Genomic DNA, 25980 nt, shown 5'->3' on the forward strand with positions numbered 1-25980 from the left:
TGTCTCCAACTCTCATGTTTAAGTGCAGAGAGGTGCTTGAGTAAGATTTCGCCTCAGACAGAATAAGCTCAGGTAAGGAGGGAATCATTACTGTCTGCTTTGTCTCATCTCCATAATGTTTGCATATTCTCAAGTAGGTGGAAATGCAAAATGAAACATAATTATGTTGTACTCCCGCTGACAACTGATCTGTCACCAGGCGCATTAGAAACACCACTGTGTATAGCGTGAAGAAAAAAGGGTGGAGAGAGAAGAGAACTTGTGTGGGCCTAGCTTATCTCTCAGGCTCTGACAAGGCTACTTACCTGGAGGTTGTAAAAATAAAATAAAAAACAGCATAAAATAAATAAATCAGTAATACCTGCCGCACACACACAACTGTACATCTAAGCTCATTAAACAAACACACTTCTGTGTCTCCTTCCTAGTTCTACCATCCCAACCAAGACAGATCTCTCACCCTCAGTAGAAAGCACAATTAAACCAGACCAGACAAATATAGCATGGGAGTATAATCCTTCTGAATCACCTTGGAAGTCAAGAAGATGAAAAAGCCGCCCTTCTTTATAGCTGCAATGCTGGTTCTGTTTAAGGAAGTAGGTTGGCCTCTTTCAGCATGTTTACTTGCAGCCAAGTACAAATTAACCTCCCAAGATCAACAATAAACCTAATTAGAGTTGTGTTCAGCAGCACACATCTCTAAACACAGATCACAGCTTGTTGAGAGATGAATCTCCATCTGTCTGGCTGCACACTGGGAGGAGGAGTGACTCTGAGAAGATCAGTCCCAAGATTCGCAGAATACAGCTTTGTGTGTTTCTGTGTGTGTGTGCTGCAAAGGGAGAGAGGCCCTTGTGGCCACGGGGTTACTTCCCCGTGTCAGCCTTTATTTTATGATGTCATGGTGCAGCAGAGAAGTGGGACACGGCACACGCAGTGGGAACATGCCATTAGATTTGAGCATGTTTGAAGGGGGAGGAGTGTAACGTGAAGAGGTTAGGACAGGAACAGCTCTGCCCTGCCATTTGAAACTCACTCCTGGGACTCAGACAGCCCGCCAGACAGGGAGGAACACAGGGGTGTGGAAAGAGGAGTCAATTCCTCTCACAAATTCAAGTGCACACACATACACAGAGTTTATTTCCCCCACGTTTGCTATACTAAAATGAAATATGGTCTTACATTTATTATTCATCTTAAACTCAGATTGCCTATAATAGAATCAGGCACAATGCTTGTTTTCCTGACTGTCTACAAGAGATGAACTCCACAGAAAATGTTTCCCTGGTTATCGCATTAAATCCTTCAGTATCACAACACCCAAACAAATTATTGAATTTCCACGCTGTCTTTCCTTGTCCTCCAACTTGAGGAGGAAAATTTGTAGTCACGGGGGAAAATTTAAGGTCTGAAAAATGATTAAAAAGGGCAATTTTTCTGGATATGTATTTTCTGACTGTAGTAATTTCCCTAAGCTGCTGTTGGACATGACAGCATTATCACTTTGCCTTTGACACTGTGTAAGATAAAGCAGTGGGTACACCAAGGTCCAAAAATGTTGCTTTTATAGGTAGGAACTGTCCCATTCATCATGTTATAACACCTGGAGCTCTCTGTAATCCCTGTCCATAAGTCAGCGTGGAGCAGGTATTTTCTGCCCTGACACAAAGTAAACTGAGGAGGTAATTTTAGACCCAAATATTAAAAAAAAAAAAAGGAAAAAAAAAGAAGCTTTGATAGAGAAATATTTCAATACTTGTGACGTGTGAACAAGTAAATGCATTAAGACATAAATGCAAGACAAAGTATCTTTCAGAAATCAGTTTATATGACAAAGTGGTTATTATTTAATATCATATTCCATTACATGTTCTATGCAAGGACAGTGTGCATAACCATTTTGTTTTTTCATGTTCTTAAGGATACAAATAAACTTAATGTTACAAATATAAATGTTTCTTAAGACAATAAAACATACTCAATGACAACAAGGAGAGTAGGCAGGGATATGGCAGCTTACACATCGTGGTCGGACAGGGTTTGTCAACAGTTGTGAGCGTTGTTTGTTGATTCAGCCGCAATTGGTCTTCCAAGAATCAATAGTAAGCTCTAACAAAGCAGGAAAGAACTGGATATGTGGCAGCTGGAACTATTTACCAAAAGAAATACTTTGCACATAGTTCACTCTGTTAGTGGCAATGTCGGATTCAAACATCTCAAACAACTCTTCCTCTGCCTGAGCAGAATATCTTGTGAGGTAAAGTGCACAGTTAGTGTAAGTGACACAGCAACTTTTTCTTCTTCAAATTTAAGCACTTGCATCCAATCAACACCACAATTGCAATTTACAGTTTTTGCTTAATCCTTCATACCCCTGCCTCCTCGTTCTTACAATTAGCACAAGTCATATCATCAGTTCAGGTTTGTTAGTAACAAGCTAAAAGACAATGGGATGATCGGCCCAAACACACAGAGGCCTGTTTTTCCACACTAAAATGATGGAACAGTTCAGATTCTTTGACTCAAGACTCTCTTTGCTATTTTCTATAAAAAACACATAATTCTGATTATTCTAAACGACGGGATGGGGAGAGAAATACAACGATCACTTACAGGGATGATGAGGAATGTTGTCAATGTAGAAGTTTCTCTTTTAATTGGAAGTTGTCTGTGTTGCGTTTTATTGCAACACTTTAATTGAACTTTCATGTTTTAAGCGTTATGCATTGAATGGCAACGAACAAACCTAGTTTGTTTTATGATTTTTTTTTTTGCTATTCTGTGTTGTGTTGCATCAGTCAAATAACTATGTTTTCATAGTGATCACTGTTGCAGGAAAGAAGCATTAGCTGTAACTTCTACAATGGCTAACATCGCAGCTTATTACGTTCTACAATGGCATTATGATAAATGTTGTTTTTTTTATTACTCCAAATAAATCACATCTTACAAAAGATGTTTGTTTAAGATAAGAAATACCACATGACTATCAATTTTAAATCACATCAACATCTCCTACTTTCAATGACTTAATTGGATCAATGTTTAACAGTGGCTAAAATAAAATAAATCTAGATTTTATGTCTGTACAATCTTTCTCAATAAGAGACCGGTGCTCCCTTTTGGTACACAAAACAAAATAAAAACACAGGAATGTGTCGTCCACACATACGGAAAAATAAAGTTGGCACATTTGAAATATAATCTGAATTGATTACATACTAATCCACAAACTGCTAGTTGTTGCGGCATGTACAATATCCAATCAGAATGTGAAAAAACACTAAATGTCAGAGACATGGGGGGGGGGTCTTATTCAATACTTTAAACTGCACAGCCATGGTGGTGTTGAGGACAAAGGGCAGGTTGCATTTAGAAAAAGAAAATCACTGCCTTTCATGGCTCGATCTCTGCTGTACACAACACATCCTTAAAACTCCTATCTATGCAGAATCCCTTATGCGGAAACCTCATTCTCTATGCTTACTCTGTGAGACTGCTCGAACCTTATATTCAGAGGAGAATTATTGTCTTCTGAAATATGCAGACTTCTCGAAGCATTGTGGATGCACCTTGAGCCGAGATGATGTGTAAAATTGCATTTTTAGAAGCATGCAGGCTGGGAGAGGAAGCATCATGAAACAGACACATCACAAGCTGCGGTAGCAGACTGTTTAAATGAAAAATCTCCATCTATTCAGCCCAGGAGTCAAGCACACTGAATCCTATTTTGCCTGGGTTCCTGTTCCGATTATTGAGCTTGCATGGTGCACACACACAAATGCACAGGCACACAAAGCCTAAAGCAGAGTTATGGTATTACTAAAGTCACTCATGTTTTGGTAAAAGGGTCACTTATGCCATTAGTGCTGGGGAATTTGAGGGCGTTTGGAGACTCACTTGTTAAGACAAGCATCATCTTGTCTTCTGTGCCCCATAGTCGATTATTCTGGTCGTGCCCACTCTCCATGTGGATTCAGTGGTTGTTTTTAGTAGCATCTGCTTACAGTTTAGGGGCAGTGAGGGGACAGGGCTGCCTTAGGCATGAATATATGAATAAATAGTTCACATGAAGAAGCCGTGTGACAGTGTGTCCTTACAGAGCAACAAAGCTCACAGCAAAGTTTATTTATCTATTCTATTTTGCACACGAACACAGAGCATCAGGTGTTTGTTTCAACGCTGAAAGCCTCATCAGGTGGGAGATGTTACTGAAAACAGATGTAACGTATTTAGTTTATGACTACACATATCCCACGAGGAAACGTCTTTAATAAAGTAATGCAGTTTGTAGTTCTTAAACCCATTTAGTGTTTGAGCCATGGATTCCCTCAGTAGATTTGGAGTGCTTTTTCCCCAAAGGTTTTTTTTAAATGTATGAATAAAATACTTCCTGTGGTTCGTATAAGCCTAAAAACATTTCATATTTTCTTCTACAATATAAATGTATCAATTGAAATCTCAGCTGTGATTTTTAAGCTGCTTACATTAATTACATGTCTGTTCAAAATAGTGAAATATGTTATCTTGTTCAACCAAGTGTGTTCATATGACACTGTATGTCTTGCTTTTTTTCCCACAGAGCTTATTTTTATCTAACTATTTATTTTTTGAAAACGGGGGGAAAAATCCAAAGAAAATCTGCTGTGGGATTTCTCAGTTGAGCAGTGCAGGTCTCCAAACAGATAATTTTGGACTTATTTTTAGAGCCTTGATATTAAAAAGAGATATGCATATTGAAAACACAATATTAAAAACACAACACCTTTTGTATAATCAAACTCCCCCCCCACTGACAACCTGTGTGACCGAAAGAAAGGTCAAAGGGTCACATTAGCTCCCTTTAGGCAGTTATATGCATTTAGAAACATGTCTCTCATGTTAACAGCAAAAGCGACCTTGGGAGAGAGATCAGCACCCAGAGGCATGGGTTAGATATTACACAACTAAAAATAACATGCATCTTGTCACAAAGGAGATTACAGTTTCAAGATCCATGAGTCACATGCTCTGAAATATCAGCGCAGACAGGGGCCAGCTCTCGTGGCTTTGTGGAATATGTTAAGAACTTAAATGACTCATGTGCACTCTGTACATTTATTAGTGAAATATTGTCTTGATGTTGGTTTTGAAGGAGGGATCGACTGTTTTAAGCCACCATTCCCTCTTCTGTTGAGAGGTGACTTGTTGAAGAAAATGTCAGCAGGTGGTAGGCTTGCCAACATGGCTGTTGAATCCCTGTCTTCCATTTAAAGGACAGCTGGCCCTTCATTGAATGTACTGTATGCTGTATGCTTTTCAAGATTATGAGCTTCCACTATGGTGTGGTCCTTGGCAGAATGTCATATTTTCAATACACTCCATGAATCCTGTCAAACCTGTATGTGAACTTTAGTATTCTGATTTTAAAAAAGGATAAGTAGAATCCTTCAAAATCAAAATGAATTTCCAACCAATGAGCACCTTCCATTTCAAGCAGCAGCAGCCTAATGTGTTTTTTTTATTTTTTTATATAAGTCAAACAAGCTAGAGAGAACATGAACATTTTGAGTAATGACAAAGTATTGAATAAATATGTAAGGCATCAGACAAAGAATATGAAAATGAAATATTTGTGTGTGATGTACTGTAGATTCTTCAGCCATTTTTGTTCTATATGTGGAGCTGTGTGTGGGTGCTTTTGTGTGTGTGTGTGGGGGGGTGTGTGCCACAGTGAGGGCAGGTCTCTCTCCCTCCTTCAGATGTCTTCCAGGTCTCCACCTCGCAGGCCTCTTTGGCACTTATCTAGCGTCTTGTGGTAGGCGCGGGTGATCATCGAGCTTGGTGATTTGCGTTGTGGCGTGAACGAGACCTTTCCAGGACTGCGCGGCGGTTGTCTGTTGGGTGGGAGAAACAATGAAGAAACCAAGTGAGACTGAGAATGAGCAAGAAAGTGTTGTTTCATTGATCCATACTGGCACACAGAAGCTCAACTAAATGAAAGACTGTATGGAGAAACTAAGGGAGGCAGAGAAAAGAGATGGAAGGGAGAGAAGAAACAACATGAAGCAAATCCAGGCTGATTGAGAGCAGAGCAGCAGGGGAGGACGGAGAAACAGAAGAAGCGGCTGGAGTTGAGGTACTTGTGTCTGGTGTCATAGTAACTCTATTCAGCTCCTGATCCAGGCTTCCACTCAAGAGCCCCTCAATGATTTTTACATCAGATGCACAGAGGACAAAGTAAATACACAAATAACAAGCGGAGGCAGAAGACTACATATATAGTACATATAAAACACAAAAAGAAAATGAACAAGGGCTGCAATACTTGTTTGTGTTATACAGTGAGAACATAAGGTTTATGGTGGGATACCAACCTTTGATTGAAAAAATGAATAAAATCAGAAGTAAAAAAAATAGTTTAAAGTGGCTGCTTTACACCCAGTAATATCCGGCACTGAATGTGTCACCGCAGTATTTGTGGTCTGAAAGCAGGGCCAGTATCACTTCTCAGTACTTTCTCAGTTGCCAGTTCTATGACAGAGTCATACAAACACTGCCTCCCATGCTATCCAGCCATGTCTGCCCAGAAATGACCATGGCATCCGCCGGGCAGCCAGGTGGCAGGTGGGGCTGGACAGAACCAGGAAGCATAGCCATGGAGATGACTGCAGGCACACCCACACAGGACTCCCTGGTGTTTCCAAGCGTGCCGCCACCACTATGCCCATTACTCAGTGCCAGCTGTAGGGTGCCAGGCGTCCCGGGCTGGGCGTTGTTTAATGGCACTCGCTCCATCCATCATGTCAGGTAATGGGCTGAGAGTGACTGTGATGGCTGGGAACACATACACAAACGTGCGCACACACAGAGAGACTCCTACCCGGAACAGAAAGCACTCCTTCAGATTGGATACAAAGCATCATGCAGATGGTGCACAGGAGGAGAGAGGGAGGAATAGGGAGGGAAAGAAAATAAAGAGTGAAAGGAAGACAGATTGAAATTCCATATTCTCTGCTGCTTTCGGTTTAACGTAGGTTCATATACAGTAGGTGATGGTCAAGTTAACACGTTAATGCAGTGTGTCCATACAATACATCACTACTTATCCACAGACTCTTTTTACATCCACAGGTTGTGCTTCAGTCTGTAAATAGGATTTATACAACATCCCTCCTTTCAAGACAAACATCCATAGTACACAAAAAAGAAGGAAAGGGGACAGAATAGGGAAAAAAGAAGTAATCATACACAATCCATCCCTGCCAATCATTTGCAAGCCCAATTGCTGTAACCTCATTTCTGGGCAAGAGGAGCATAAAAATCAGAGCTGGGAGGATGCAGACCCTTTGTCTCTAATGTGGGGTCATCCTGGGCTACATCTATTACTGTAAATAGGATGGGGAAAAAGATCAAAGAGAAGACTATACAAAACAACAATAAATGAATTTGGAGACAAGTTAACTCATAAAAGGCAAACTGGAACAATTCACAAACAAATCTAAAACAAATACAACTACCGGGGGTTTGAATAAGGGCTACAACAACATGTAAATTTTTTGAGTCACATTTTATTCACCAATACCCACCATCAAACCAACCTTTTTAAACTGTTTTATTGAAATCAGGGTGCAAAGATCTTCAGCACTGTCTTAGAATTTGTATTACTGTTGCATAGCAAGGAGAAGGAATTCTATATTTTGGATTAATAAAGTAGACCTACTTCATATTATCGCCGCAATCTTTTGGACTAATTTCGCTGTTTGACAAGAGTTAACTGTCTGTTCTGCCACATATGCTGTTTTGAGACCAACTTAGGAAAGGGTGAGTACATAATGCATTTTTCTGCCATTCGGACCTTTTCAAGTTATCGTGAGGATTCACATTTAGAAATTATTAGATTTGGTGTTCTTGCTTTTCTGAAATGGATATGCGCCACAGCAAATCGTATGATTCCATATGGCTTGTAGCCTACACATCGCTAGGATCTTATACCGTTGTCGCTACATCCTGCCGATCAATACTGCATATGTGCAACTCTGAACACACATGACAAGGAAGCAAGATGGCTTACTTTTTAGCTATTTCCATCATCAGCCCCGGAAAAAACACACAGTGTTTAATTCAACACAGGCTTAGATCGATTATATTTACAATCCCAAAACTAATCAGGGAATAGACAGCACACTTTATCTTTTTGTTCGTTGTTACTGCTATTTATCAATTGTGAAATCTTCATTTCATGAACCTACAACCCCTAAATCCTTTCTCCTAACCCTTGAACACATTTCATGACAGAAGGAAACAGACATCTTTCATGCTTTGAGCTCTGTGAAATAAACATATATTCTCAAAAATCATTTTGATGGTCTGTATCAAGTGGTTTGATAACAGTAAACCATTTTTGATATTTTTTTACGCTAAAACAGAGGCACTTGTCATCAGCTCTCTTCACCAATACAGCGTACTTATAGTTAACCTTGGTATTGATTCAAAGAGCAGGTGTTTTCATACTAATATGAGCACCGTGCACTTAACAAGAGCACTGGCTTTGTTATTTGAAGAGGCAGCCATTTTGAATGCTGTGCAAACCAAAAACACTGCAGACCATTAGAGTGACCACTTGTTGAAACCCCGCAGGAACAATGCCATACAGTAGGCCCCTTTTTTGGAATAACAAATGAAAAGTGACCTCTTGGGGGCAACTGTGTCTTGCTCAATTGCCTAAATACATGGGGACGCTTCCGTCAAAGACATAGCAAAAACGAGAAAAAACTTGCAGCAAAATGTATCTCCCATCAGAGGATCCTTGAGCGGACAGCTATTGGCTTCTCATAAATACTTTTCTGTTCCTATCTGCAGGTGCATAAAAGCCCATCCTTCCCCACCCCGCATCAATCTATCACAACAATTGAACAAACAGCTGCCATTTCTACTGAGAGAGAAACATTACTACTAGCCTCTACTGAATTGAATGCTTCAAACGCGCACACATGCAGACAGAGAGGGAAACAAAGAGAGACATGGGGATAGCAGGAGAGATCCACACAAAAGACTAACTCTAGTTTTTTTTTTTTTTGAGCACTGATTGCAACTCTTTCTACTCGCATTGGGTTTGATGGCTTCTTTACCTGCTTCTCCCAGAGGCAACATCTTTCCGAGTTACAGTAGGCACGACACAGGAGAGCACAAGAACAGAAGAAGAAATTGACAAAAAGAAGAGCAGGTATTCCATGTTAGAGCAGGGAGATGCTGGCATACTAGAACTTAATTAAATGCTGGCTGGCACCATTTCTCAAAATGTTACTAAATGCACTGAGGATTTCAATGAGGGTGGGCAGATGGAGGGGGAAGTCACTGACTTTTACTCACACACATGCACACACACTATCTCTTCCTCTGTCTCTCTCTCACACACACACACACACACACACACACACACACAAGGAAATACATTGTTTCTTAAGTGTTCAAGCGGTGCACAGAGAAACGGCTCAGTGCATTGCTTTGAGGAAATCACACACACTCTGTTTCTTACACACAAGGATATCCTTGCATGTATATCATGATGATCCCTGCCACAAGGGAGAGGTTCTGAATAAGACAAGGGTAATAGGAGGAGGAGAGTACGCCAAGATTACTGAACAGCTAAAGCAGAGGCCTTAAGCCGGTGCAGTCAACTTCAACCTTCTCCTGACTGTTTGGAGGGCCTCCAGTGAGATGTCATTTCATGTTATGATAGACGATAGAGCCGCGGTTTCCCTAGTGGATTCCCCAAAAGAGATTAAATACCATAATGGCTTTTGTGTTACTGTCATCTTTAGCTAATTACGCAGAATTACATCATGATAAGGCTCTACAATCCGCAATACAGGGAAAAGCTGCCAGTCATCTATCAAACGCGTTCAACATGGGATACTTTGAGGAATTACCTCTCAGTGGCCAGTATAAACAGGAAGCCTTTTGGAGGGATTATGCTGTGTTAGTTAAATATCATCTGGGTAGAATCAGACTCCAGGGCCAACATCTAAACATGGTACTCACATTCATCAAGGCCACAATAACAAGGTCAGGTTCACATAATCACCAATCGCGTGTGTAAATAGCCGCAGAAGGCAAACAGGATGGATCATGGCATAGGACTGGAGCTGCATCTATTTTAGAATGTCTGAGCAAATCTTTGCAAACTTGTTTTGTGCTAAACAAGTGAGCAATGACATGATTGCTCTGACATGTTGCTGCATTTGTCTAATATTCTCTCTCAGAGTGCACTTCATATTTTGATGAGATAAAACATAATAAAGCTGATTAAATCTCTGCTCGCTGTGCATCAGCATGTTGTGTTTGCGTTCTGTCGAAAGGGGAGAGCATCTGCAGCACAAGTAACAGCCGCAACCTTCTATCACCTCTTTTCATCTTCTCCACCTCCCTTACCACTTTCCCCACTGCCAGCTTCCAAGCTACAGAGTAATGGAACTCCCTACACAGAAACAAGATACGGTATATAAATGGGATGCAGAGGGAGAGAAGCTATTTCTTCCTACTGAAAGTTATGGGCTGGGTATCGCAAAACTCGTCGTTGCAAACACAGCCCCTCATTCACTGGTAAGAGTAATCACTCCAAACAAGGAGCAGGGGAGGAAAAAATAGTGCAGCTCAAGTAAATCTGAGTTCAGTTGTGGAGAACTGGGGAAAAAAAGAGGGGAAGATGATGGGGATGGTGGGTCAAATAAGAAAGCATGACCCTGTTCTATCTGATGTTACAAGTCACTCATTGATTTATAACAAGCAGCTGAAATGTATACAAACCAATGCATGGTAGAAGATTCAAGGGTTAAAAACCCCACATGGGGTGGGGGGATGGGGGTTTAGTGTCATGGGATTAGCCCGTGTCCCAGAAAGTAAGATGTAAGATGTACACTCACACAGGCTGCATAGCCACTTCTGTTAATAATGACATCAAGCCAGCTTGGAGGTGTCTGTGTTGTAGTGTTAGCATAGTATGATTCCACATAGTCATCATTACTCCTGTTTTTTAATGTCGGGAGGCCCACAGACATATAGTGTTAATATATTGTTCTATTGTGGGTCACAGTGTAAGAAACCACACTGAATTTATTTAAATAAGCAATTTGAGTAAACATTTGTATATATTGTCAAAAGTATTCAGTAAGGAAAACCAATTGTGCATCACCTGTTTCTCCTCAGCTTTGTTTGCATCTCTTTTTGGACCTTGAAACCGTACTCCTGTGTGCCATTGGCTTATAGAAAGAGATACTTGGTGTAAGTATGGTAGAGTTGGAGGGGTTCATTTGGTTTCCAGCAAGCAATGCTATTTTAATTGGCTGTTGAATAAGTACTTGTCTAAAATGTGTTTTAGTATGTCCTGTAATTCAATTGTAAATGTTAGGATATTGTGTGGACCATGTGTTAATCTCCTGTGAAATAACTGATTAGCAAACAGTAATCATTGTCTCGTAGCAGGACCCTGCTGGAGGCTGGAGTTCCTGGGAGTTCAGTTGTGAAACAAGCCAGCAGGGAGAGCCACAAGGGCCCAGGAGTTAAAGGGGCATTGTAGTGCAGAGCTGAGTCTTTCCTCTTCCAAGTTTTTCGGTTTAGTTAGTTATTCTTTTTATTTATTTCCAAATATTGTTTTTCTTCACTTATTTGCTTTTGCTAGGGCTGCACTGTACATATTGCTACACGGGATTGTTAGTTTTCACTGGTAAATAAATATACCTGCATAATTGGACTTTGTCTCAGTTTTGTGCCTTAGCTACTCAGCCAACCTTATAGTTACTCTTTTTTTAAAGAAGAATAGTGATGAAGGTTTTCAAAAAAAGAGCAGACTGATTTGAACCCTAAAGTTGTTGTTTTTCCTGCTGCTGCAAGAAGACACTGTTTACCGTAGTTAACAGTAAACTCATAGTAAGGTCATATTGCTTCTGGTAACAAAAACTGAAAAGAAAAATTAAGATTTTATGGAAGAGGTTCTCTAAGAAAGTAAAATAAAAATTTAAATTGTTGAACTTTGTAATGGTTGGGAAATACACGGCTCAAACAAATAAAGGGAACACTCAAACAACACAATGTAACTCCAAGTCAGTCACACTCTTGTGAAATCAAACTGTCCATTTAGGAAGCAACACTGATTGACAATCAATTTCACATGCTGTTGTGCAAATGGAATAGATAACAGGTGGAAATTATAGGCATTTAGCAAGACACCCCCAATAAAGGAGTGGTTCTGCAGGTGGTGACCACAGACCACTTCTCAGTTCCTATGCTTCCTGGCTGATGTTTTGGTCACTTTTGAATGCTGGTGGTGCTCTCACTCTAGTGGTAGCACGAGACGGAGTCTACAACCCACACAAGTGGCTCAGGTAGTGCAGCTCATCCAGGATGGCACATCAATGCGAGCTGTGGCAAGAAGGTTTGCTGTGTCTGTCAGCGTAGTGTCCAGAGCATGGATTGCGCTACCAGGAGATAGGCCAGTACGAGGAGACGTGGAGGAGGCCGTAGGAGGGCAACACCCAGCAGCAGGACCGCTACCTCTGCCTTTGTGCAAGGAGGAGCAGGAGGAGCACTGCCAGAGCCCTGCAAAATGACCTCCAGCAGGCCAGAAAATGTGCATGTGTCTGCTCAAACGGTCAGAAACAGACTCCATGAGGGTGGTATGAGGGCCCGACGTCCACAGGTGGGGGTTGTGCTTACAGCCCAACACCGTTCAGGACATTTGGCACCAAGATTGGCAAATTCGCCACTGGCGCCCTGTGCTCTTCACAGATGAAAGCAGGTTCACACTGAGCACATGTGACAGACATGACAGAGTCTGGAGACGCCGTGGAGAACGTTCTGCTGCCTGCAACATCCTCCAGCATGACGAGTTTGGCGGTGGGTCAGTAATGGTGTGGGGTGGCATTTCTTTGGGGGGCCGCACAGCCCTCCATGTGCTCGCCAGAGGTAGCCTGACTGCCATTAGATCCTCAGACCCCTTGTGAGACCATATGCTGGTGCGGTTGGCCCTGGGTTCCTCCTAATGCAAGACAATGCTAGACCTCATGTGGCTGGAGTGAGTCAGCAGTTCCTGCAAGAGGAAGGCATTGATGCTATGGACTGGCCCGCCCGTTCCCCAGACCTGAATCCAATTGAGCACATCTGGACATCATGTCTCGCTCCATCCACCAACGCCACGTTGCACCACAGACTGTCCAGGAGTTGGTGGATGCTTCAGTCCAGGTCTGGGAGGAGATCCCTCAGGAGACCATCCGCCACCTCATCAGGAGCATGCCCAGGCGTTGTAGGGAGGTCATACAGGCACGTGGAGGCCACACACACCACTGAACCTCATTTTGACTTGTTTTAAGGACATTACATCAAAGTTGGATCGGCCTGTAGTGTGGTTTTCTACTTTGATTTTGAGTGTGACTCCAAATCCAGACCTCCATAGGTTGATAAATTTGATTTCCATTGATAATTTTTGTGATTTTGTAGTCAGCACATTCAATATAGTATATTCAGTGTTCCCTTTATTTCTTTGAGCAGTGTATTATAAACCAATATATAAGCCAAAGACGGCAGGAAATCAGATTCATTGTCTCAGCAGGAAAAAGACAATTCAGCTCATGGTTCAGATCATGAAGACACAACTGGTAGGAAAATTGTGCCCCATTTTGACATGTTATACAAATGCACTGTAGAATTGTAGTTGCTTGTTCAGTGCTTTAGTTTGTAGTGTTAGTGATTTGCAGAGTCATGAAGTTTGATTTAAATATATTGATATTTCCAATTGATTCTGTTTGTGTTTAAATGGAAGATTGTCATTTAATGCACCACTTTAAGTTAATTAATTGAATTAAAGTTTTTGAGGGTTTTTCATATAAATTGAAGTTTATTTTGATAATGCTAGAATTAATTGTGCTCATAGAACTGTGATTGCTGTTACAAAAAGGATATACAATGCTTATTTCAATTTGTGTTTATTTAAGACATATAGTAGAATAATGCATATGCCTGTTGCCATTTATTTTAAGGTTATCAACCTGTTGTCCCTACTACTACAGAACTGGAAATAAAATACAACAAGATAATTGAGTTGTCCCTTGCGTCCTTCAATCCTGAATCAGGCCATTTTCAAGTTTGGGCAGGAGCTGAAAATGTCTCAAACATACCAGAACTTGACAATAGGGAAATATTTTTAACATAGCTGCTTACAAAACTGTTTACCATCACTGTGATTTATCAATGCCATGGAATTCCACTCAAAGTTTTTACTTTGACTGTGTACATCTTTTTTGTAAAACAATGTTTCGGCTGATGTGTTAAAGTTTGGGAAGATTGGTAGACTCCAACACTGAATACCATTTTCTTTTCTTTTAATCATCTGTTTGATCTAATTTACTATACTGATATAATCCAGTTTCTCTCATTCTGCCTCACCAACATTTTCATTTATTGATATCCTGTATATCCTAAAATGACTTTCACAAATTCCCTGAGTAATAAACATGTTTATGTTCATGGCTGTACTCTCTCAAGTTTAACTGACCTGTAGCCAGTGTTTCACCCAAATTAGGGGAGAGTACAGATGTCAGGGGATCTGAGAGCAAGGGGGCTGCAATCCGGCGCTTGATGTGTTTTGGTGTGTTTGCTCAGCATGCCATAGCAGGCAAAGGCGATCAGAATGGCATGACAGAGGGAAATGCCTAAGACAGGCCTGGATAAACATGCTGAGGCAAGATACTGAAATTTTCCCACTCGGTGTTCCTCACTCCCTTATACAAACTGTCTTTCTTTCTGTCTCGCCTTTTCTCTCTTTCCTTCATATGCGCTCTCCTTCTTTTCCCTTTTTTAACCCCCCCCCCCCCCATCATGTCCAATGTTTACTACAAAAAGTCACTTGTGATTTATAAACCCAGGAAGCAGAGAAAACAATATAAAACACTAACAACAAATTTCAACTTGGAATAGATGCTAAATCTAACAGTATTCAGATAAGGCATACATGTATACAAGTTCATGTTCCTGCTTGACAGTTTGTATACAGGATTTGGAGGCAAAGTGAGTTTAACTGACAGTCTGTTGAGATAAACGGTAACAAGGAGAGGTTTGCAGAGAGCAGGGTGGCCATAACACATGCAATCGGTTTTGACAGCGCAGGGATGTGGTTAATCTTTCCATGCTTCTATCACCACTCTATCTCAGTAGGTACGTTGGTGTGCATGCTTGGCAATTCTGGTGACTGACCCAGATAGTCAATACAGCCATTCTTTCCCCCAACAGCCTCTCACAACTTTCTATCCCTAGTTTCCATTATGTTCCAGACTCCTTTTGACAAAAACTGGGCTGTGCACATCACTCAAAAAAAAAAAAAAAAGGCATCAGGGCTGATTTTCTTTCGAGTGCTATGCCCCCCCCCCCCCTATTACAAGTAGCCCCATCTCTACTCGTAGTGCTCTTATTGTCAGGCATACTATGCATAAATGCAGCCTTTTTGTCTGTCAGGCTTCCACATTATTTATATATATATATATATATATATATATATATATATATATATAATGTGCACATGTTCACTTACTACATCTTAACTACCCCACTAAAAGGAGCTTGCCCTGAGAGTAATGTTTCCTCACTGCTTGGCACAAAACAAGTTTCAGTAGGAAATGACTGCACATGTTCATATACAAATTCTCATTTTTTAGAGAGGCAAGAAGTATTAGTTTATCTACTCGGTGGGTAAGCTTTGACAGGTCTGCCAGGGACAAAACAGCAGGGTTTAGCGTGTGTTTGTGAATGTGAAACCTGTGTGTACTATATGCACTTTAAGCACTGCATGAATCTGTGTGTGGTTAAAAAAAAAAATCCATCGTTCTCTTTGAAGCTCGGCTAACATTTGTTAGACTTTTGATTGAAAACAACTAGTCTGACAGACAACTCGCAGTACAGATTCCTCATTCGGCCCCCAGGGTCAGAAATCTCCTTAAAATATCTCTGCTGGACATGATTCCTCAGTCACGGAACAATGCCTCTTGGCATTCTGGGATGCAGCGGAGGCACACACAGCCCAAATGAACAGTTATATGAAAACATTTTTGCAATCGATCAGTGCCTGAGGCAAAACTCCCATTCATGATTGTCCTCTCAGCAGTCAAGTTTCAAGAGGCAGGCTTCAACCCAAGTATAACCATGAAAGAAAACAAATATCCTTGAGAATAAATTCCTGAAACTGCTAAGAATTGCTCACCTCTTTACCTCTTTCGTTTATTTCACTTTGACATTATCTCTTTACTTTGGCACAACACTGAAGTACACAGTGTAGCTTAGACATCTAGTGGTATTAGGATGTGCAGTACAGAGAGCTGGAGAATTTCCACTACAATTAAACACTGATCTACGGTTTTATTTATTGATTAAAACAGTGAAAAGTACCTATTACACTATCTGTAATGGTGCCTTTTTTTTTTTTTGCAGATTATTTTTTCTTACAATAGACTAACTGATTAATCAATTAATCATTGCAGCTCTAATTAACATCTTAATTTGTACAGGTAGCCTAGGCATGGATGGCTACCAGCAGTGCCACTAGACTGAAACTTCTGATTTGGGGCTTCACTAGCAGCCTGAGACTATGAGCACAAGGCATGCAGGAGCCATGGAGAGCACAGATGGGGCCTGTAGCCTGTGTTTCACGGGCCTGAGCCAGGGGAAGGAGTAATCCATCGGGCCAAGGCACTCTGGTGCCTAGGGGGGGCAGTCACTGACCCTATAATACTGATTGAGCCTCAGTGGGAGGCCAGACCCCCTGACTACATGGACATCAGTGCCTGGCTTGCTCCACTGAGGCTGGATCTGAACTGGACCGAGCCAAAGCAGTGACCTGCTTCCGTTTGGATTCTGTGGAGGGAGCTATCTAGATCACAGATAACATTCTGTAAAAAAACAAAAACGTGTTGTGTAGAAAATGCAGTCTAAACTTTAATATTTTACATCTTAAGTAAGACAAATTTAGCAAACAACACTTCATATAACAAAATAGGTCATCCATTTACCATAACCCCTGTCTATGTATTTCGCCTCATGTCAGTTTCAGGATTGACACATCTGTATTACTATAATTAGATGATGCTATAGTAAATACATCTGGAAAATTTTGATGAAGTGATAGGAATCTAATTATTTTATCCAACAGCCTTCTGAGCAGATGAGGTCAGAGACAGCGTCAGCCAGGCGAGCGCTGGTACCTGTGGCAGCCGGGGCAAACCACATGATTGACAGGTGAACGAGTAAACAGAGAGATAGTTAGACAAATGGAAGCTAAGATATAGTTTGACAGACAGATGGGAGCGTAAATGGATGGTTTGGCAGCATGATAAGGTAAATAGGCTGATGGATCACCAAACAAATGTGGGAGGAGGAAGGAAGACAATAAAAGAGAAGAAAAGAAAAGAATGCCTGTCTGCAGACAACAAAAGATAGGAAGCCAGATAGCCTGATAAACACAGATGGATTGTGTTGATACACAGGGAGGTGGGGCAAGATCGATAGATTGTTTTATTCTATTTGCTTGGCAAACTGGAGATTTGATGTGGCTTGTATCAAAGCGATCGGTTTCTGACGGCGCCAGGCGTGACTGTTACAGATGGCGAGATAGCGACACATCTCAATCTTTGGCTAGCCTCTGTGCAGTCTATCTTGGCTGTAGTGCTAGCACCACCTTCAGATCTATCACTTCTGTTATCAAAAAGGCTGTGTGCAGTATATCATTTCCTATAAATCCATACCCCCCCCGCACATGATTCTTGTGAGTGTGTGTGTGTGGGGGGTTATTAGGTGTTAACCCATCACTGGCATGGAGCTATAGCTTGTAGAGGATAGGGACTGTCTCAAAATGGAGAAAGGGTAGGATTCTTTGCCTCTACTCAGATTTCAGAAAAACAAAATGGATGCCCTGACAACCCGACGCCTCATTACTGCTGCTTGCGTTTATCATGTCAAAATGGATGACAAGGGTATGTGAAGTTTAGAGGCAAGGGCTCTCCTAGTTAGAAAGGTGGCTTTTCTCTGTGGCTGCTTGAGGGACATGGGGGTGCACGGCAACAGCCTTGATGAGTGTTGCAGGGCTTATAATAGACAGGAAAGGCCCAGAAAGCATGCCCTTTAGAGGTGCAGCATCTCTCACTGTCTGACAGCTTACAGGGCCTAGGCTGCACAATGACACCTTCACAGTGCACTCAAGATGACATGCAAACACACACTCACAGGTGCATAATGCTCAGACACATTCTCAGAAACGCAAATAAGTTTGGCAGCACACGTGCACAATTACACACGAACATTCATAAACACGGGTGTGCACACGATGTGGAGATACCTGATAACACCTGACAAGTTGGATCTCAGCATCATGCTGACAATATTAATACTTATACAGCAAGCCAGGCTATAAAAACATCCTGCATTCACTCCAAGAAGGGTATTACAGAAACAAACATCTGTTTGTGCCATGTGAAGGAAGCAATGCAACTCCCTCACTGTAAACAGAAATATAGCTAAAGGCCCCATCTCTAGGAATAGTGCTGGGTTTCTGTCAAAACTAGTGTAGGTGAAAACGAAACCGGAGGTGGTTCTCTTTGACAGATAGTTTGCAGTATGTGTGTCAGTCTAAGGAAGGGTGGAGCACTGTCCATCACTTTTTAAAAAGTCTTCTTCCTATTTCTATTACTCTATATCGTAGTGTTGAAATGATTAGTTGGTAAATCGATGAGTCGATCAGCAGAAACTGTTGCAGTCATTGTGCATTGCATGGTAAAGTAATCACTTGGCAATGTACACATTCAGTGTAGGTGTTAATGAATGAGGTTTTAAAGAATGGAATTAATGAATATGTAAATTTATATGCATAGAAAAAAAAACAATGATACAGCTGGGAGTTACTGTTGCTACATATTCCGTTAATTAATAACTATTCCTACATGTGCTTCTCACTAAAATGCTGTACAGTAATACACACACAGATCATTATATAATCTATCTACAGTAACTACGTTATAATAGTTACTGTATTATAGTTATAATATAGTTTAGGCAGTTTGTTACTTTTTTGTCATTTACTGTCCAATCCAATAAAGACTTCCTCCCAAAAAATCTGCAACTGGTTAGACATCTACCGCAAGTTTTCCAGCAACAATTTAAGCCACCATCCAATCTCAGGATTCTCTAGAACCCCCTCACCACTGATGCCTTACCTGAGTTAATAAAACATGGTGTTGGGTGTTATTTATTTATTATTTTCCTTTTTTGATGTGTCCCAGAGTGCAGTCAGAGTAGTGGTGGAGATCATAGAAGGCCTTGCTCTCTCCTCCATGCCATCACCATCAGACCCATTTGGCAATGTGAAGATGCTCCCCTCTGTTCACATGGGGAGGTGTAGGCTGGGTGTGCTTCCAGAAAGACTTTTCACTTTCTCTTTTAATATAAATCATTCATACTGAGAGATGCTCCCTCGTGTACACAAAACACCGCAACCCTTCCTACGATGGGCTACACTTTGCTACCTTCATGTTTTTGCTTGTGCATTGTCTGTGCTACTGTCAACACAAGTTTTTGTGTAGAAGACTTAAGGAGAGGTGGTAGACATACAACATACAGACATACAGTTTAAAGAAGCTGCAGTGATGTAACTTTGTTGGATTTTTAAACAAATGATTTGAAACTTCTTTTGAAATTTAAAAAAATAGTGCCAACATCATAATCAGCATGGGCAGCAAAGTGGGTTAAATGCAGAGGATGGATTTCGCGACATGTATGTGTATGTGGCAAATAATCCTGTCTTTTTTAATTGCTAAAGGTGAAAAAGGCCATTTATTTACCTTTCCAAACAAGGTTGTAGACTGATAACCTCACTTGTCATGTAGTAAACACTGATTAATCCATCTTCCTTAACAACATCTGACAGTCACTGTCTATCAGGCACTGTCTATCTCCAAGGTGTCCACAACTTCAGCATGTGGGTATGTTTCTGCATGCATGTGTGGTTGCATGAATATAAATTATATGCTTACACGTACGTCTGTTTGTGCACGGGTGCTACAGTCTACAGGAGGTTATGTTTTTTTAACCGCTTGCAGGTTGACTACACATACCCACAGAGACATCTCAAGTGACAATGGATTCTGTGTGAATGAAAAATGTATCTGCCCCCTTCACTTATTCATCAAGGAGGAAGATTTTTCTGCAGGGATGCCCTCCAGAGATGTGCCGCTCACATGCTATGCGACCCGCCACCACTTTACCCACAAGGTTTTCAATAAAACAAGCAAACAACACAATTCCAACACCTATAAATAAGTGATCGTTCCTGAATAAAGTGCTGTACACAGAGCCCCTCACTGAGGCCACTCATCACACTTTAATGGGGCCCTGTACCGGCCAAAGTTATTTCTCTCCTTCTTTCTATCTTTCTCTATCTTAGCAGGGTGAGGAAACAAACTCAACGGAGGTAGCTGAAACAGGAGAAGCACAGGCGCATTCAGATCATCATCATGCCATCACCTGGCTCAACACTGGTTAAGATACACTCTGTTTCATGATTTATGAGGCTATCAACATGCACTTTGCTCCCCATCTCCCTCCCTCTTTCTCTCTCTCTCTCTCTCTCTCTCTCACTTACATGCAAGCACACACAAACTGCTTGAGTTCCTCCCAGTTAGTTCCTCTTTTTGTGGAGACAGGTTGTTCACAGCAGTTTGAACATTCAGAGTGGTGGCTCGCCAGATGCTTGGGCGTCTGTCATTGTGGCGCTATTGTTAGCTAGTTTTTGATAAGATTTACATGGCAGAAAAGCCATCAAATAAGAAATACTACAGAGAATATGAGAAGGGATCACACCTAATCCGCACACCTGCGTCTTGGCAGAGCTAAGTCTCTTTTCCTTCCAGACCAACACACACGCACACAGATACATGCAGCTACCCACCCACACCCACACAATCAAGACTGCAAACTTAGAACGAAAATCTGGGAGTTACACAGCAGCTTGAGTCTGATTTAGACGTGGGTTTTCCCGGGGCTCAAAGGCTCATGATTACCATACTTGTTCAAAAACTAACACACATAGTACATGACTCAAACTTGTGTGTGTGTGCACACACACACACACACACACACACACACACAGGAGCATTGCATAGTTCCTGTTCTTGTCTCAAACATTTGCAAAATTATCTGTCAAAGTGCTTGCTTTTGATTCTACTAGTCTAATATGCCTAATCCAAGCAATCTTTCTAAATGTGGAATATAAATGTAGGTTTATTGTCACAAGATAAAAAGTTATAAAGTGAAAAAGTGAGTTTTTTAACTCCCTTCTGCTACATATCAGACAATATACATTAATACAGAATCAATTATAAAAAAGTGGTTAACAGAAATACACTATAATCAACGGAGCAGTGCTGAGGATGAATTAGAGTTTAAGAGTCTGATAACTTTGGGGAAAAGGCTGCTTTGCAGTCTGGTGGAGTGGCAGCTGAAACTTCTATCTCTCTTCCCAGAAGGCAGCAGGGTGAACAGGCTGTGGCTGGGGTGGGTACTGTCCTTCAGTATCCTTTGGGCTCTGCGCAGGCACCTCACCTCTCCAATATCACTGATGCTCGGGAGGTGGGTTCCAATGATCCTCTGAGCAGTTTTAACACCCGCTGCAGAGCACCTCCCATGCCAGTTTGTGATGTTTCCAGTCAGGAAGCTTTCTATTGCTCCTCTGTAAAAGCTGACAAGAACTTGGTGTGAGAATTTGGCCTTCTTAAGCTTCCTTAAGAAATGCAATCGTTTTTGAGCTTTCTTCACCAGCGTGGAGATGTGAGGTGACCATGTCAATTTTTCACAGGACGGTAGTCATTTAGACTAGACACTTTTTAGACTTTTTAGGTACAGGAATGATGGTGTCTGTCTTGAAGCAGGTGGGAACCCTCTCCTGAGACAGTGAGATGCTGAAAATGTCAATAATAACATCAACTAGATGAATGGCACAGGTTTTTAGTACACGGCCAAGAATGTTATCAAGCCCAGCTGACTTACTCATATTCACTCTCAGCAGGACTCTTCTCACATCTGCTGTGGATACTGACAATGACCGTTGTTCTGAAGGTGGAGTAGACTTTATAGCTGACTCCTTGTTGAGGAGATCCAAACGAGCATAAAAGGTGTAAAGTCCGGTAATGTGGCCTCACACATGATGGGGGAGCTCCTGCTTTTGTAGCCTTTGGTGTTGTTGGTATTGAGATCTCTCTCCAGTCTCTGCTGATGTCTCCACTTTTCCTCATGTGGGCATGGAAGCAGTGAACTAACTTTTAGTTTTAGATTTAGTTCCTGGGGCCCTTTACTTTCTGGTACTACTGAAAGGCCCATTATACTTTTTCTCTCTCTGACTGATGTGCGCGTGAGTATGTGCAAACACACACACACACACATACACTGTGCACATCAAACCTGTGCTGATTAGAAAAGAACTGGGTCACTTGTGCCCTGGCTAGTGGCACTTTTTGCTTTGGCCCTGTAAGCCCGTCGGTTACCCAGAATCCCTTGGCATCCATGTCAGAGCCAGGGCCTGCGGCAACACACCTGTGTCCACACTTCTTCACTGGGATCAATTAGCATTAAAGTTTCAGGGCTGCTCTCCCGCAGTGTGGACATAGTGTACACTGGAGGGGTACAGCCTGAGAACAGCCACAGAAGGAGACTGAAAGAGACGTGAAGAGAGAGATAGATTTGGAGACACACACCATAGCAGTCAGAAAGACAGACACATACACATCATTCCTCTACCCATAACCCGATACTAGCTGCATTTCTGGGTCCAGGGTTCTGGGTGTTTTTCATGTGAGGACTAACAAACAAATCACATTGTACAGAAGTGTTTTCACTGCAAACATCTAAAAGTAAAAAAAAAAATAGTATAGTGCACATACTTAAATACAAGACTCATTCACACTGCATTTTACATTCTAGCAGGTCTAGCACGTCCACGAGGAAACAGCCATGTGTTATATATTCTGATGTGGTTATGCCTTTATTATTATGGCAGCTTTTACTGGCCACTCGTCCTCCTCTGTCCCACTGAACTGATATTTCCCTGACTTTGCTAATGTTTTTTTTCTCACACACTTAAACAAGCTGGTACTTTGACTATATAATTTACTTAACTCCTGAATAAATGTGCTATTTTTTCCCAGAGCTAAGGCCAAATCCATCCATCCATCGGCAACCACTTATCCTGCGTACAGGGTCGCGGGGGGCTGGAGCCAAACCCGGCTTACATTGGGCTAAAGGCGGGGTACACCCTGGACAGGTCGCCAGTCCATCGCTGTAAGGCCAAACCAGGTCCTTTAAATGTACTCTAAGCACCGACATGGGGAAAATTATGACTTTATTGTGCGGATCTGTACTTAACATTTCATTTTTATCATGGAGTTTGTTTAGATTTGAGTACTACATACTGTCTACCTATCAAAAAAAAGAACTGTCATTGGTTTTATTCTTAACATTCAAAGCACTTTTATCTATGTGAGAGAAACTCATAGATTTTTTCAACAATTTTTAATTTCTGTAGCATTTTTTTACATTAACATTTTTTTGGCAGATTTCCAAGTCTTACAAACATCTGGTCATCTGTTCGAACTTGCAGTATATATCTTTAAAATTCTGTCTTATCCACCCACTCTTTGAAAGTTCAGTATGTTGCTCTAAACATGTTCTGTATGAGCTTCTATCCTCCAAGCCACAATTTTTTTAGAGAGAAGATGTCCCATCTTCCCAGTTACACAAAGCATCACGTAGCTAGTCAACAAGTAGAAATGGCGTTTGTTTTTAAGAGACTGCACAATCCCCTGGCTTTCGCCCTGGGGGGGGCTTTCCCACCACAGTGTGTCAGTTTAAAGGGAGCATGGGTGTGTGTGTGTGTGCGTGTGCGTGCCACAGAGGGAAAAGAGCACTGAGGGCAGCTGTACCTGTGCTGCCTCATGGTTGTCTCTTGACAGTGCCCTTCACATCACAGCATGGGTTCGGATGTTGGATCTGACAGAAGTGACCTCCATGCCACATCACCCTCACAAGACACACAAACACATGACTGCACACCAACGGACTTGCACCAAACAGAGACAAACAGATCTCCACACACACACACCTAGTAACTTGCTGGCATATTTGAAGACACAACACTGTTTCAGACAAACATGGTGGCACACACGATATACATAAAATGCCATACATTCTTGTGGCGTGCAATCACAAACAGCTCACCACACTATACCCCCTTCTGGGCTACTTAGCCACCCAGCCCTCCTGTCAGGCAGCTATCAATAGGGATTCCAGGAGAGTGACTGCTAGACAGCACGGGTAAACAAAGAGGGGATGAAAAAAAAGAGTGTGAATCAAAGGCAGAGTGGGGGCCCTGCTATTCTCTCTGAGCAGGAAATCATTTGCTGGCAATTTGTGACTCATTTTGAAGCATTTTGTGTGTGGGTGCTTTTGACACGTATGCAGTGATGGGAAAGTGGGCTGAAGGGAGTTGGGTTTGGTGGTAAACTTTGACTTAAATATTTGAAATGTCAAGCCGTTTGTTCTTTACAATGTTGCTATTTCCAGAGAATTGTTGGCTAATCAGAATTGGTGTAGCATGTGTCAAACAGAAAGCAGTAATTGATGGGATTCAGTGCAGGAACAATTCAGTGTGATTGATAGGAAGTGGTGGAAGCACAGAGACTTGCATTTTTCTCCCTCTGTAAATAATAAACATTACCAGTACCACTGTGTGGAATTCAGTAGAATGATTATTTCATTTGGCATCTCTTTCCTAAACTCTTCAATCAATACTGTACCGAAATAGCCACCTTCTTCAACTGATTAGCCCCGTCTTAATGCCCATAAACACAACGTCATTACAAATAAATCTATTTCTCTGCACTCTTTCCACCAGAGACAAATTTTCCTGGCCTCCACTAGGCCTAATTGAAATTAAGTTAGGTGACCTTTGGGGTGCCTATAGGGGCCTTCTTGTTCCACTAGCCCCTTACTATATTTCATTTGCTAGAACCTCATAAATCCGCCAGTTGAACCGAGCCGTGATGATGGTCTCGACCTTTTTCATGGCATTTCCAAATGGTCACATCCTCTACCTAGGATCATTGCACCATGAAAGGCACCAAACCATGGTATATGACGGGGAGAATGAGTCCACTACACCAAGTGCAGGGGAGCAAATAAACCAGTGGCACTTGGAAATGGCACTGGGAAGTGGCATCACTTGTCAAAAGTTCTGGTCTGTGTGTGCAGCTTCATAAGAGACAATTTTTCACTGAACGCAGCGCATTCCTCATATACCGTGAGTATGTGAAGAATGCTTTGGACTTTGAGAATCCTCAAACAAACACATTTACAATATACACTTGAGCGTTATGTGGAAACACTTTGGATTTGCTAAGGACACCATCTAAAATGTTGTTGGTGGAAAGACAAAAAAGCCTTATCATTGAAGCCAGGTGTGTTTACATGTTACCCACCCGTAGCACCCTTTCAACAAGATCCTCATTGTATGCAAATCTACAGTGGCAACAGCATAAAGTAGTTTCCCATCCTGTGTTGCTGTGCGTGTACTATGTATAGTCTGCTGAAGAAATCCTCTGTGTGTGTGTGTGTGTGTGTGTGTGTACTGCAGGGAGAGAAGTAAAGGTCCACTTGTGACAAGCCTAGTGGGAATAGGAACATCTGGTGGACCGGCTGCTCCTCTGGTTAACATGCTCTTCCTCAGTGGCCCCCGACGACACACAGCCAGGTACCACATGCATAGGTACATGCAGATGCCCACACATCCATATGTACACAAAGAAAATCATGTGCATGTACATATGCATCCACAACAAACACATACTGACGTCTTCTTTCCTGGCAATTCTTGAGATATATATATATATATATATATATATATATATATATCTCTACTTTTAA

At 41.6% G+C, this 25980-nt stretch overlaps 1 protein-coding gene across 1 annotated transcript in view; it reads right to left on the minus strand.

Moving 5' to 3' along the window:
* Window positions 1-1806: 1806 nt before the first annotated feature.
* The window catches only part of diaph2 (diaphanous-related formin 2), a 434333-nt gene continuing 410159 nt past the window's right edge, over window positions 1807-25980 (minus strand). Inside the window, exon 29 of the mRNA XM_038699417.1 lies at window positions 1807-5876. Within this exon, the coding sequence (XP_038555345.1) occupies window positions 5812-5876 (65 nt within the window). The 3' untranslated portion in view covers window positions 1807-5811. The remainder of the gene's footprint in view (window positions 5877-25980) is intronic.

Source organism: Micropterus salmoides, unplaced genomic scaffold, assembly GCF_014851395.1.
Source record: "Micropterus salmoides isolate LMB-PRFRI ecotype aquatic unplaced genomic scaffold, ASM1485139v1 Ms_hic_scaffold_5, whole genome shotgun sequence".
Classification (NCBI taxonomy): domain Eukaryota; kingdom Metazoa; phylum Chordata; class Actinopteri; order Centrarchiformes; family Centrarchidae; genus Micropterus; species Micropterus salmoides.